The sequence below is a fragment of the Molossus molossus genome, unplaced genomic scaffold (assembly GCF_014108415.1).
Source record: "Molossus molossus isolate mMolMol1 unplaced genomic scaffold, mMolMol1.p scaffold_m16_p_20, whole genome shotgun sequence".
In the NCBI taxonomy this organism is placed as follows: Eukaryota; Metazoa; Chordata; class Mammalia; order Chiroptera; family Molossidae; genus Molossus; species Molossus molossus.
In genome coordinates this window covers 23,801,434-23,815,658 of record NW_023425356.1, presented here as the reverse complement: position 1 = coordinate 23,815,658, position 14,225 = coordinate 23,801,434, and the positions used below count along the sequence as shown (strand labels likewise).

Sequence of the window (14,225 nt, the reverse complement as noted above, 5' to 3'; positions counted from 1 at the left end):
AACACCTGGATGCAAATAGACTTGCATCTCCTTCCCTGAAACGTTTAGTGCAGGACCGAAGGCAAAAGAGGCTGTTTCCTTAGAGCAGTCACAGACAGTCTCTCTGTTCTGTTTGCTTTTTGAAACCAAGGATATACTATGTATTTCATGTTATTCCTTTGCCCTCTCCATTTTTCACTCTGTAAATCAGACTCCAGAGGAAAATAAAACCGGGGAAAACCAGCTCTCTCACATGACAGGAAAATAAACAATTTCTGCAATCCGGTTGCAAAGGAGATGAGATTGTGGTTGCTAATTCTAATCTTTCAGAAATAATTCTCCAAAATCCTCCTCTGGGCAGTCCACTTACTCCTTGGAAAGTAGGACTGAGAATCAAATCAACAGATATTTATTGCTCATTCATGAGTGCAAGGCATCATTTTAATCGAATAATATCTCACTTTTCTCAGAACACATAATCTGTTGAAATGTCCCTTTAATGTCCAGTATTTCTTTCCCAGAGAACCAAACAACACACAAGGGATGGTCTGGCAGAGAGGATTTCAAAGCTGGAGGGACTGGGACTCCCAAAGTGACAACCTGGACTGTGGGGAGCTGGCTGCGAGCTTGGCCTGCTCAGAGAAGCCCCCCTTCCTTCCCCGGGGCATGCCCGGTCTATCCTCTGCCCTCTCCAAATGGCCCAGCGTGTCCAGCGGCAGTGGCTCACGGGTCAAAGTGATGTTTGGCTCAGTCTATTCATAAGATCTCAGAGAAAGATCCAGTTGTGGGAGGAACCAGTTGTAACATGATTCCAGACCTCTCAGGGGTAGGCAGCTCAATTTCACAGTTCAAAGCAATCTCCACAAACACATGCAACCTTCATTTTTCAAACACCCACGAGGAACTGTACCTATTAATCAGAGACACGATTTTTATGTATTTATCGGGGGTGGGGTGGGGGTAGCACAGGGTAAGAGCTCAGTTTCTGGTTTTCCTGAATCCCGTGGCTTTTCTTCTTTTGCTTGTGTAACTTGTCAACCCTGATGGCAGCATTGTGTCTGTGTGTAAGGCCATCGGACCTTCTCACGCTGACTTTGCTGTGTTACTGCCATTGTTATTCTATAATTATAATTTATTGCTAACCTCTAGGCCATTAGATAATATGTATGTAAATGACACACAGAGAGACTGTAAAGAAGACACTAGGTCCCCGTTTTTCTCCCACTCGATGCTACATGGCCCCGTCTCTCTGTTCTGTGTAACTAAACACATCCATCACAGGGTCACCTGCTGGATGCCACAGTTAATGCTCTGGGGACATCGAGATGAGTGAGAGATGGTCCCAGTCCTCACCTTTACTGCCTGCCCTGAGAAAGCACCTCTCTTTTCTAAAGGCAAGATAGGCTGCCCAGGGCCACACTGGGCTTCAGAGTCACTGTGGACAGATGTTCTGTTTGCTATGCCTTCTCCTCACATCTGACCTACACACAGCACCCCGGGTGTGCCACTGGCTGAGGACTGTGTCTCTGTCCTGGCCACAAGGGGTTCTTGCCCCAAATACTTCATCCAAGTACATTTTCCCATGAACCCAAACCCAAACCAAACCTAAATCTTCTCTAAATTAGTTCCTCTCCCAACTTCATGGTCAGCTAATGACTTCACTGTCTTCATGCCTGAAAACTTAGCACCATCTGGACCCACCGGGGTACGAGCAGTGTCTGAGCCTGAATTGACCTCGCCGTGGCCATGGCTGCTCACGCGCTGGTCCCTCAGGGCCCTCTGCCCACCTAAAGCCACCATCAGCGCAGTTTGTACCGTCATAGCTGCTTGCTAGCCCTTCTGCCCATGGTCCTCCCTTACCCCATCATCCTCCACTTTGCCTCCGTGTGCGTCTCCTTAGACTCTGAGACTTAGCTCTGAATCTATCAGCACCCTGCTCAGAAACCTGTAATAATCCCTCCATCCCTACTGAACAGTGCAGAAGAAAACTTAGAATTATGAGCATATGTCAAAGTTTTATCACAATCCTGCGCAAAAAGCAGAACATTTTTTTTCCCAGCAGACTAATTCAAAGATTTATTCATAGTAAGATATTTTATAGGAAAAGACAAGTAGTCATTGTTGTACCAGGTACAGAAAGTCTGGTTAAAGGACACTAGATTCATGGCTGACAACTGGTTGGTCCCAAGAGTGGATCCCCAGAACAGGTCATAATCTCTTTAAAATGTATCAGGTGATTGATTGAGCAGTCATCAGGAATGCTAATTCTCCCCAGAAGGGGATTATACATTTCATTACCCACAAGGGTTTTGTCCCATACAGGTTGGGACAGTAGTCATAGAAACTGAGCTTTTGAGCTGAGAGGATCCTTAGGAATGTGCCCCTCGGCCCGGTGATGGGCGAGGGGGGCCCAGCGGTGCACAGCAGCTGGGTCCTAGCCAGGCTAGTTTGTTCCCAGGCCTGCCGACCACTCTCCAGCCATCACCCAGTGGATTTTCCAGAGCAGTCAGTCCCTTGAAGCTCAGCATGGAGGCTAGGGTTCCGGCCTGCTCGAGAGAAAAGCCAGTTTACCTCCAAACTCACTGAGCATCACATGACTAGCATTACAGAAACCAGCACCATCATTGCCATACTGCTGGGGGGAAAGAGCTTCAAACTCCAGTTCTGAACCACAGAAATACCTCTCTTCTTGCTCCCTGCCCAAATGTCCTGCCAGGCCTGGGGGTGGCGCCCCAGTTCAGGGATGGCTCCAGGTGAAGGGGGCAGGAAAGCCTAAGAAGGGAGGGTGGAGCAGGACGGGGAGGAAGGAGAGAGCGAAGAAGGAGGGAGACAAAAGACGTGGCAGCTGCAGAAAGTCAGTGTGGCTGAGGGTAAGGGGAGAGGGGCTGGTAGAGGTGGAAGATGCGCACCCTTGTTCCCCACCCTGGTCCAATGGACACCTCCGGTCAGGTGTCTGAAGATGGAGCTGGCTTTAGGTTCTCGGATTGTGATGTTCATCAGCCTTCAGTTCCTCTAAAGCAGCTTGTGTAATTCCTTAAAGTCACACTTAATCTGCAGCCTGACCTTCCCTCCTCCCTTCTCCCCTCTCCAACCTCCCCGTGGACACCCTTTCCCTGGGCAGGGTTCCTGGCAGCCGAGTGGACATGCCAGCGATGTCTTCCATGGGACTCCTGGGATTACTCTCCCAGGTCTCCCTGTTGCTTCTGGAGACATGGGGGGCAGGGGTCCAACAAGGGCGCCTCTCTCACACTGCCTCGTGCTCCTCCTGTAACCACTGGCCCCTCTGTAACACTGAGTGGCAGGTCACCGTGCAAAGAGGTGGCCAGAGCAAGCCATTGACTTGGGTGCAATGGCCAAGAGCTCAAGGAACAGGCATATGTGTTATAGTCAATGTTCTCTTTTGTTAGGAAGGAGGGAAGAGAGAGTAGGTGACATTTATTTGGGGGGGGGGTGGAGAATTACCATATATTGAAGAGTACTGTGGCCAGGCTCTGTGCCAAGTGTTTAAGTATATTCTCATTTAATCAGCACTACAATCCCATTTTACAGATCTGTAGCACTAGCATCATATCGAGATATCTCCCTGTTGTATTTTTCTCTGGAAGCATTTAATACCTGATACTGCATTCTGTCTTCACAAGATTACAAACTCCACGAGGACTTGAATGTGATCGGTCTGTATATCTTCGTCTCCTCACTTCCTAGAACAGTGTCTGCCTCTTGGTCAGGGCTTGGTAAATGTTTTTGTTTTGTTTTGTTTTTTATCCTCACCCGAGGACTTTTTTTTTTTTTTGCATTCATCTTCAGATGGAGTGGAAAGGAGAGAGGGAGGAAGAGAGAGAGAGAGAAACATTGATGTGAGAGAGACACATCAAGTGGCTGCCACCCACACAACCCCAACCTGGGCCGGGGACAAACTGCAACCAAGGTATGTGCCCTTAGTGGGAACCGATCCCGGGACTCTAATCCGTGGGCTGACACTCTAACCGCTGAGCCAAACTGGCCAGGGTGGTAAATATTTTTTGAAGAAAATTGAGTCTCAGAGAGATTTAGTAACAGGTCCAAGGAGAAGATAATAATTGTGTCCACTTGCGAGGTTTTTCTGAGGGCCAATAAAAACCTGTAAACACAAAATGTGTGGCACAGAGCCGGCTCAGTCAATGTTCACTGTCGCTACTATTTGCAAGATCTTATTTAGATGACTTCCTTGCTCAACCTCATTAGTCTTAGAGCCCTTCCTAAAGTATGTAGGTCACTGAGCCCAATCTCTGGCATTCATCAGAATAAAAGCATACATTTTTTTTTGGTAGAGAACATATAGAGAGAAAACAACTCATAGGCTTATGGGTTTGGGGAATAGAATAGCCAGCCTTTCACACACAGAGGTCCTCTTCTAACCATCCCCGAACCCATCTGATTGTGTCTAGCCTTGCTCCGGTTTTCCCAGTGCCCTGACCCATCCCACCCCATCCCACCCCACCCCACCTTTTGGCCCTGGTGCCCCCATCCACCAGGAGAGCTCAGAAGGTGCCCAAGCCCCCATCAGGGGTTCAGCGAATCATAGGAAAGGCACATGACCTCAACGGCTCCCCAGCCTAATGAGGCTCATCAGCCAGGTGAATTGAAGAGAGACCCTGGTCGCAGAAGCAGTTACTGTCAACCTGGGAAAGTATAGTGCAGTTAAAAGCCTATTTCTTTTTCTCTTGCAGATATTGATCTACTTAGCTTTGTGCCAGGCTGTTTACTGGCAATTAATTTCAGAGTCAGCACCCAGTCTTGATTTAACATCAGTTTCCCGAATACGCAGGGGCCTCCTTTCAAACGAATAAAGATGATGTGACAGCGTCTCTCAGATGCCCAGGCCGCGCCGTGATTTCAGTACTTTACATCTGGGGTGGAGTGTAGGACACGGACTCCCTGTTCTGTCATATTGCTAAGTGAAGGCCAAGATGATTTAAAGCAATTTCGAATGTCCTTTCCAATTCCTTGGTCCCGGAAAACAGGAAATAATTTTGTTTGTGTAGAGATCAAATCCAGTCAGGTCTTTCTTCAGCCCACATGAAAACCGTCTGCTCTTCTTGGACCTGTCTTTTGTTTGGACTTCGCTGTTAGCGAGTTGTGTGATTCTGGCCCTCACATCCTCTCTCTGAAGCTGTTTCCTTTCACACAGGGGTTCGGGCTAGATGATAATAACTAATATCATTATGTTTACAGTTTATATAGCACTTAAATCCACTTTGATTCAGTTTGCCATTTCAAATTTTATGGTCTTGGTCTGTGTCTCAGTTTCTTCATCTATAGAGTGGGGATAATATTAGTACCTGCCCGATGGGGTTGTTGTGCAGATGAACTGATTCACACACATGAAGTGCTCAGACCTGTGCTGGTGTTAGCTGTGAGCCTCAGACCATCGGCACCCTCCCCACTGCCTTGTTTGGGCTTCATTATCAACCCTTGAAGAAAGGATTGATTTTTCCCATCTTACAGATAATTAAGCATTTACTCCTCAACTGCTTAATAACTGCTGGGACACTTGCAGGCTTTTCAAATGCAAATGTTTGTTCCACACAGACACAGAGCGGACGGTCAAAGGCCCATTAGCGAGCGCCTTTAATCCGTACTCCGACCTGGAGTCTTGGAGCTGGGGCTCTGCTGGGCTTCCTACACGCCGGGGCAGGGCTCTGCCCTACTGTTTTTCTGGGAGGATCTGTTTGGAGGCTACGCACCCAGGGAGACTGAGGAGATCACATGTCAGAGTGCCCTCTCCCTACAAAAGACAGCAGGAGTGTGTGGACGCAGAGAGAAGCGGTTCCCTTTGTGCCTCCTGGCTGCTGTCTGCTCCAGGCCCTGGACAGAACCCCGAGACCACCCCTCCGGCCCCTCCCCTCTCCTCACCTGGACACTCACTGTTTCCAGCTTATGCTCACCACTACCTGCTTCCTTTCAAGTGACAAATTACCAGAGGTGGGCCATGAAGTCATTAAAACCATTTTTACAGGGGATTTTTACTGAACAACAACAACAAAAAGCAACATTTATGTCACTTAGACATTTCTGAGAAGACTTAGCTGTTCTTTTAAAAACATCACTTCTGCACCAAAGAAAAATGTAATCCAGTCTTAGCAATAAATTTTTGAAACATACACACACAAGTTATCAGCCTGCAAAACAATGTTTCCTAAGCCTTCCCGAATGTCTCAGTCTTCTAACAACGTCCCATCTGTTAGTGTCAGTCTGAAGAAGCTGGCTTGTACTCTCCAGTTTTATTAAAATCTTTTCTGGCTAGTGAACTGATTTCCACTAGGCTGGCCTACTTCCTTCAGGCCCCCGGCCTGTGGGCCTGCGCCAATGTGCATGGCTGACAGAAATGGGAATGGTTAACCAAAAATCTGTTTAGCTTGTGCTTAATAAGAAATGTTTCCTCTTGCTCTTGTTACTAATTGCTCAGGATGTCTGTGTTTGGACTAAACTGTTCCCAGCCATCTGGATGCCATTGATATGCCTCAGCTCCGTCTCAGGCCGGGTGATATCAGTGGTGTCCCTGTCCACAGATGGCGGCGTCATCTCTGAAACTTGTGGGTGCCGTGCACAGTGAAGGGGATGGACTGGGGAAAGAGGCAGCTCTGTTTTCACCCCTAAATATCTTCACCAATTTTCAGATGCTGCTTTATATTATTTCCGTTTAATGCCAACTCCAGTTACATGTGAAATTGCAGTGTAAATTTTTTGGCCATTTGGGAAAGGAAGCGATGAACTTGTTAACACCTATAGTTTCGTTTGGTGGGAAAGGCTTTTGCTCAAAGGCTAAAAATCTCCAGCTGATAGGAAATCTGTTTACTCTCTGAATGCAAAACATGTCCCATGGAAGTCTCAGAACTGGGACTCTGCAGGCGTGGGCAATGGTATATATTTATCTATTCAAAAGGTGCCCCAGGACCCAGATCTTGTTAATGAGCTTGTCTAAACATAGCACCAGCAACAGTCAGAGGCAGTCCTGAAACAACGAGGCAGGAACAAGAAACACCCTGAACTTCAGGCATCAATGTACTGCAGCCAATCCAGGGTTAGTAAGAGGTGAATTTTAATCATTCATCCTAGGAGTTCATGATTTGATTAAGGAATTAGATCACTGCAAGATTGCTTCCTTATAAGATAGACTATATAAGCAGACAGAAAAAGATCTTATGTGAAACAAAATATTAACCAGATAGCAACGTGTTTTGTTTACTTTCCCTTAGATTAAGAATGCTGCAGCCAATGTCCTTCGGGAAACATGGCTCATCTATAAACACACAAAGCTATTAAAGAAGATTGATCACGCCAAAGTCAGGAAACACCAGAGGAAGTTCCTCCAAGCTATCCACCAGTGAGTATGCCGGGGAGATCGGGCCATCAGACGACCACATTAGGAAGGGTAGGATGCCCACAGCTCTACCAGTAAGCCCTTATACACTTAGAAGCATAGGAGAAATCCATTCTCTCCCACTCAGTAAGCACTAGGGGCGGTAAATGGGACCCAGATCAGTCTGTTTATTCATTTGGTGTGCCCGCCACTGCCAGACTTTGGGCAGGCTGCTAGGAAGGTAAAAATTAGAGTGAGAGCCTCTAAGGGTTCTCACAGTCCACACACACACACACACACACACACGCACACGCACACGCACATGCACACACACATTACAACTTGAAGCAGAACAAATTGTGGTTAGTGCTTTCTATAAGAGACATACTTTTAAAGTATAGTGATAAGGTAAAGGATGGAAACAGTTATTCTGACCTGGAGGTTTTGGGGAAACCCCGAAAGGCCAAGAGTAGGGCGTTCAAGGTGGAAGGTGTAGCCTAGACAAAGGCATAGGAGCTGGAAAATGATCTGGGAGGAGCGAGGGAGCCAAAGCGATACAAGGCAAGTAGGCATGGAAATAATTCTTTGCTTTCTTGGGGAACTGACAAGCCCTTGATTCTGGTCAGTCATCACCCATGACCAAGGTTCCCGTGCTGGGTTCCAAAACCAGATGAACTGATGTGAATGAGGAATCTGCTTGTAGGTCTAAACCTTAACATGCACTTGAAGACTGTGGCTGTTACCACTCTTTCCCACAGACTGAGGAGTGTCAAGATGGAGCAGAGGAAGCTGAGCGACCAAGCCAACACCCTGGTGGACCTATCCAAGGTGAGTGGCAACATCTGAGGACATCCTAAAGAGTCCTCAGATGCTGGCATTTAGACTGCTCGGGTGTGGCTATGAAGACAGACCGTGTTCGAACTACAGAGTGCAGGATGGGGAAAGCAAAGAACAATTCCTCCTTGGTTAAAACATAATTTAGGTTCAAGTTCTTAACACTTGCAGTCTATTCATGTGTCTTGTCTTTTAAAACCTGGTATTTGTTTCTTAAGTTCAATCGCTCAGGTTTGTCTTTGCTTGGAATTAATTAGCTGACCTACTAAAACTTTTCAGTGTGTTGCTTTATTAGCTGTACGTTGAGGGCTCCTAAGATGAGCTTGAGTTTGCACAGGATGAAGCACACTGATGAAAACCGCCTGGTGATGATGGGCATGATGCTGCCGAGGTCGCACCTGGGAACACCCTCCAGCTTTCTGCTGTAATTGGACATTTGTTTTCTTGCATACTTCAATCCTTATAACCCAGCTTTTCTGGCCCCAAATTGGTGGTGGGGTGCATTTCTTTACTTCTCAAGAGGCAAATATCCTATGATGACTATAAAGATGCTAAAAATGAGAGTCCTCCTTTAAGAACCCCAGGGCAGGATATCGCACTGTCATTCTGCGTTTCTGGCACTGAACTGCTATAAATACTGTCAAGAGACTCTGTCCTCCTGCAAATCACTGAAGTGAAGGAACCTAAGTCTGTCCTGCTGGTGCAGCTGAGTGTAGACACCATTGAAGAGAGGGCCTCCCCCCACCCCTTACCCAGGCCCTTCTCCTCACTGACTCCTGGTAGAAATTGTGTATCAAGTGTACAGCCCAGGGCCAGGCCGGCAGAATATTCCAGCAGATGTCAATAATGGCACATGGCTCCCTGGGTGAGCTAGAGAAGCCCCCTTAGGCAATCGCAGAACTGCAGGTGTTGAGCCCTTTGCTGGCACCTTATCCCAGGAAGGGGTCAAGCCAGAGAAAGGTCCTCCCGAGCCCCAGGGGTGAGGCGACTCCAGCCTGGGAATGCGTGGCTAGTACAGGGAAGAAGCCACAGACCGGTGTGCCTTCGGATGGGCTGCTGAGGTGGAGTGCAGGGCTCCTGAGAACCTGGAGGAGGGGGCAGGTGAAGGGAAGGAGGGAGCCCCTGGGGTCTTGGGTGTGTCCCATATCAGAAAACCACCAGGACTCATTTTAAAAATAGAGGCATTTGTTATAAAGCTACAACAAAGTCTCGTTCCAGGCAAAACCTCAAAGCAGGCATGTGGTCCAACTTCAGGAAGGAATGAACTAGAACCCAACCTGGAAAGCCCTCGCACCAGGAAATCTTCTCTCACCTTTTCTGCTCTCTCCTTCTGTTCAAGTGCCGGCTTCAGTTCTCTCTCTTTTTCTCAGCCCCCCACCCCCTTGGCCCTGACATCTTGCTATGCCTGTGACCTCCACAGCAGACCGAGGCAGGCCCCTGTTCCAGCCCCAGGCAAAGACAACTGGCTGGCTGTTGATCTTCGTTCTACCCTCTCAGAAGAGATGAGATGACTGGCTGGTTGAGTCACGTGTCCACCTTTGGACCTATCAGCTGTGGTCAGGAAGAGGGACTAACATGGCCCGGGGGCCCACCCTGTGTGATGCAGGAATAGCCCAACACATAACCCAAGAAGTTTCTTCTAGAAGTAGTGATGCTTCCTGCCTCACCTCTCACCTGGTAGGAAGTGCTCCAGGGCCCATCAGGCAAACGGGACTTTCAAGCCTGCATTTCTTCGGTCTGCCCACAGCCCGGCACAGAACACCGGGTGAAGCATAAACCTCAGTGAACTGGAAAGAGGCTCATGCGAACGGGATGGGGGAAGTAATCATCAATAATCTGGGAGCAAGTTCCCTGGATCGAAAGGGGATAGAGGGGAGAGTTAAGGGGAGACCTCTGCAGGGCTGCCGGGCAGGTGCGATGTAAGACCTGGAGAAACGGGGACTGCTGACATCCACCCGAGCTTTGTCTCTTCCTCCCAGGGAGTCACACAGGTCCTGGCAGCAGCTTAGCATATTTCCCTTTGGTCTGCATCCCCCTGGCCTCCTGTCACCAAGCAACGCCACAGGGAGATAATGCTGTGTTCTCTCGCTTTTCTTTCTGCGCTTCATCCTCCCAGCTCTCCGCCTTCCGGCCCTGCCCTTTGGTCCCTTCTAGATGAAGGAAATGTCATGTGGCCATTGCACTGAATACAGGGTGGCAGGGCTGGGAGGGCTCGAGCTCTTTATTTGCTAACTTTAATTTCCTCAACTGAAATGTAAAAACAATCCCTAACGTCTGAGGCTGAAGTGATCAAACGAAATGACATCTGCGAAAATGCCTTGCCAACTGTAAAGGGTTTGCAAACGGTAGTTTTGATTATGACTATAGATGAGAAAAACCAAGATCCAAAGGCACAGAGTGACCATCCCAAGGTCAGGCCGTCGGCGATCAGCAGAGCTGGGGCCGCGACCCAGGGGCCCAGACTCAGCCCAGAACTCATCGGGGTGTCCCTGCGGTCAGATCTATTTGTGGTTTTGTGCATTCCGGGAAGAATGGGCACCTTGGGGTGGCTCTTTAATGTTGATTAATGAAGGAAGCACTTTCACTTCCAAAGCCCCCCTTTCTCCCGAGGGCGCCCAGGGGAGTACCCTTGTCTCGCGAGGGCAGCCTGCTTTCATTCCACCTCTGGGACAGCTCCGTCAGGGCCCCAGTCAGTCCCTCGTAGGCCTGTCCGCCGCTGGGAAGGTACTGCTACATTTCTATCTCCCTTCCCCACCTTCTCTCTGGTTTTTCACGTTTGCCACCTTCATTTACTCCTCTTTCTCCCTCTCACCTTATTTCCTACTCCCTGGGCCCCGAGGGCGCCAAGGCTTCGGCGTCTTCTGAAGTAATTTGCCGATTCAGATGAAATGAGATCAGGGTGTCACTGGCAGTGACCAAAGCCCAAGGGCCACGGTAGCTGGTGGGGGCACACAAAGTCACCGGCGAGCTGGCCCTCGCTATTGCAGCCGCAGGAACACCTGGGAGTGTGGAGACGCCTATGAACCTTGCTCCAAGTCTGATATCAAATGCTAATCTGTGGGAAAGATGTGGCTGTCACCTAGATGAGGGCTCTACACACGCACCCGGGAAGCCAAGGATGTTGCCTGCTAAGAGTGAGTCCAAACCGTGGAGTCAGAACTGGGTTGAGTGCCTCCCAGGCTGCCGGGTGGTTCTGGTTGGAACAAAGTGGTTTAGTTGCTGTTAAATGAGTTGACTTTGAGGGATATTTATAGGCCGAGTGGGCAGGACTTTGGACTGTGAGATGTGAGGGGCGAGGACGAGGGTAACGTCCAGGTTCCTGGTCAGGACAACTTGACGGACGGCACCGCCTCGCAGGGAGACGGAGCTTTGGCAAAGAGCAGATTTGGGGAGGAAAATGGTGCCCTTGGGGTGAGCTCCCTTTTTAGCTCTGCTCTGACCTGGTTTTATGACTTAACTTTGAAGGCCAGTTTACTTTATGACTTTTACATCTATTTTATTTTCAGTTTCCTGGAGGCAACCCCAGTTTTGCTCTCCTGCTCTCCTGACCTCTTTTGCATCCATTCACAGAAGCTTCGTGAGACCCGCTCTGAGCAAGCCCTGGCTGGGCCCTGGGCTGCTTTCCTTCACACTCAGGTCCTGGTGGTAAACACTGAGAAACCTTAGGAGTATATGGAAATAGCTGGTGGTGGAAAAGGTCTGTTCCCATCACTGAAAGTGCTGCTTTGGCCACAGGATGACGGGGACGGGGATTTTTACTTGTGCCAGCACTTGATCTGTTCACTTGCTCTACCAACATCTTTTAGTGACAGTCGTGCACCAGACCCCCTTGCGTTATGTGTATTTGTCCATCAGAAAATGTTCATTGAGCATCTACTATGTACCAGATGCTGTTTGAGGCCCCTGGGACACATTAGTGGGCACAACAGGCAAACGACCCAACCCTGGAGGAGCTTTTCTTCCAGTGGAAGGTGACAGACAACAGCAATAATCTGAAGCAATAGCAGGTTTTCTCCTGCATGCGAAGGTGACACGGGAGACAGAAAGAGCTGAGCAGGGCTGGTGGGGTCAGCAGTAGGGGTGGGACAAGGTGCGGTATTGAGCAGGGTGCTTGTTGGAGGCCAGGCTGTCAAGCATGGGATGCAGCGGGGAGCACAGATGGTTGGGTGGGTCCCTGGGCCACTGGAGAATAGCACTGAGCACAGGTTACTGGGGGCACCTGTCCGGAAGTAAGGGAAGCGGGACAGGGCAGAGGGAAAGTTTAAACTGTGATATGATTGGCAAAGTCCTCAATGACCTGTGGAGCTCTGGAGGTGGACTGGCCCTTCAGGGATGTCCCTGACTGAGGCAATATACCTCCGCACTGACCAGGCCAGGGCAGGGCTGTCCCCTCAGCTCCCTATCACTAAGGCCCAGGCCCAGGAGTGAGTTACGTTATACATTATACATCCTGGCTGCTGTGTTGAAAATGGGCAGGGGGACAATAGCTTCATAACTACGTGTTGTTTTTATTAATTCCTATTTTATAAGGAAACCAAGGTTCAGAGAAGTTAAGGGGCCTGAGGGAGGGCACACTATGAGTGAGCTGCAGACTTGTACTCGAACCCTGGCCTACTGACTATAAGTCTGCTGCTTTGTCCCCTCCCCAGCACAGTGCCTTCTCCTCCATCGTTACGGGCTAGCACCATGTGAACGGAAAGGTTGGGTATAATAAGAACACTCCATTTAAGAAAAAAGTGCTGATTATTTCCCATTATACACATTCTCTAATATCTTTGTGTAATTAATATGCATGCTTTTGTAACGAGCCTCCGTTGCTTCCAGGAAAGTGAGCCGCTGCTGCTCCCTGGCCACGTCAGGCCTGGCTGGAGTGGAAGTTGCTCCTGTTGTAATCTGGAGGAGTTTTTCATTTTTCCTGTTGCAGATTTGTCTGTGATGACCTGTCATCTCCCTGTCTCTCTGCCTCTCCTACAGATGCAGAACGTCATGTATGACTTAATCACGGAACTCAACGAGCGGAGCGAAGACCTGGAGAAGCAAATCGGGAGCCTGGAGTCCAAGCTGGAGCACCTCGCTGCCAGCTGCAATTCCCTGCCCTTGCTCCTCGCCGACACACTGCGCCAGCAGCAGCAGCAGCTGCTCTCTGCCATCCTGGAGGCCCGGGGCGGCAGCGTGGCGGTGGGCACCACCCGCACCCCGCTGTCCGACAGCCCAATCGGGGTCAGCTCCACCTCCTTCCCAACCCCGTACACAAGTTCGAGCAGTTGCTAAATAAACCTCCCCGCTCCAGAAGCATTACCCATAGGTCTTAAGACGCAAACCGACTCTCTCCTGGTCACTTTGCCATCGAGGAACGCTGAGACCAGGGAACGCAGAGAAGAGAGACCGAGCTAATTAACTAACTCATGTTCATTCGGCGTGCTTGGTTGGATATGCCTTGAAACCAGAAATCTAATCTCTGTTTAGGTGCCTCTACTTGGGAGAAGGAAGCTGAGATGACAGGAAGCAACACCTCTGGCAGGGCCCTTGCTGCAGAGTTGGTGGAGACCAGAAATCCACGCTCAATCTCAGGTGTTCACAGGGGGGTGGGAGTCAAATGCACTGAAGTGGCCAACAGTGAACCGCCAGCAAAGGGTCCCTCCGGGAGAGAGGGCGTCAGGCTTGGGGAATGGGCCCCTCGCCGCTGGGGTCCTCGGCACACCTCTCTCTTTTCCTTCTGTCTGAGGAAGCCGCTGGGAGACAAGGAAAGAGAGCTGCCCACAACTTGCCAAAACAGTCATTCTTTCCCTAAATACCTTACACAATCATAAAACCCAATTTAGATGGGGGGGAACCCCAGAAAAATAAAAAGCCACATTTTCCATCCAGTATCAATACCCATATAAACCTGTGTTTGCAAGTGTGCACACACACACACACGCACACACACACATCCCACATCCAACCCAGGTTCTTTTCTTGTTTGAACTTGACCCAAATGAAAAGGGACCTGCTACCTTACCCTGCACACAGTAGGCACTCTCTAAATGTGTGTTGAGGTGGTTTGAATCCGAATGTGGGTGCTTTCAGT

At 49.3% G+C, this 14,225-nt stretch overlaps 1 protein-coding gene across 2 annotated transcripts in view; it reads left to right on the top strand.

Annotated features, from left to right (window-relative positions):
* KCNN3 (potassium calcium-activated channel subfamily N member 3) overlaps positions 1-13,443 on the top strand; it is a 150,994-nt gene extending 137,551 nt beyond the window's left edge. For both annotated transcript variants that reach the window (XM_036273618.1, XM_036273620.1), the window contains 3 exons: positions 7,218-7,345; positions 8,080-8,149; positions 13,130-13,443. In XM_036273618.1, coding sequence (XP_036129511.1) covers positions 7,218-7,345; positions 8,080-8,149; positions 13,130-13,426 — 495 coding nt within the window. In that variant the 3' untranslated portion in view covers positions 13,427-13,443. The remainder of the gene's footprint in view (positions 1-7,217; positions 7,346-8,079; positions 8,150-13,129) is intronic.
* The last annotated feature ends 782 nt before the right edge of the window (positions 13,444-14,225 follow it).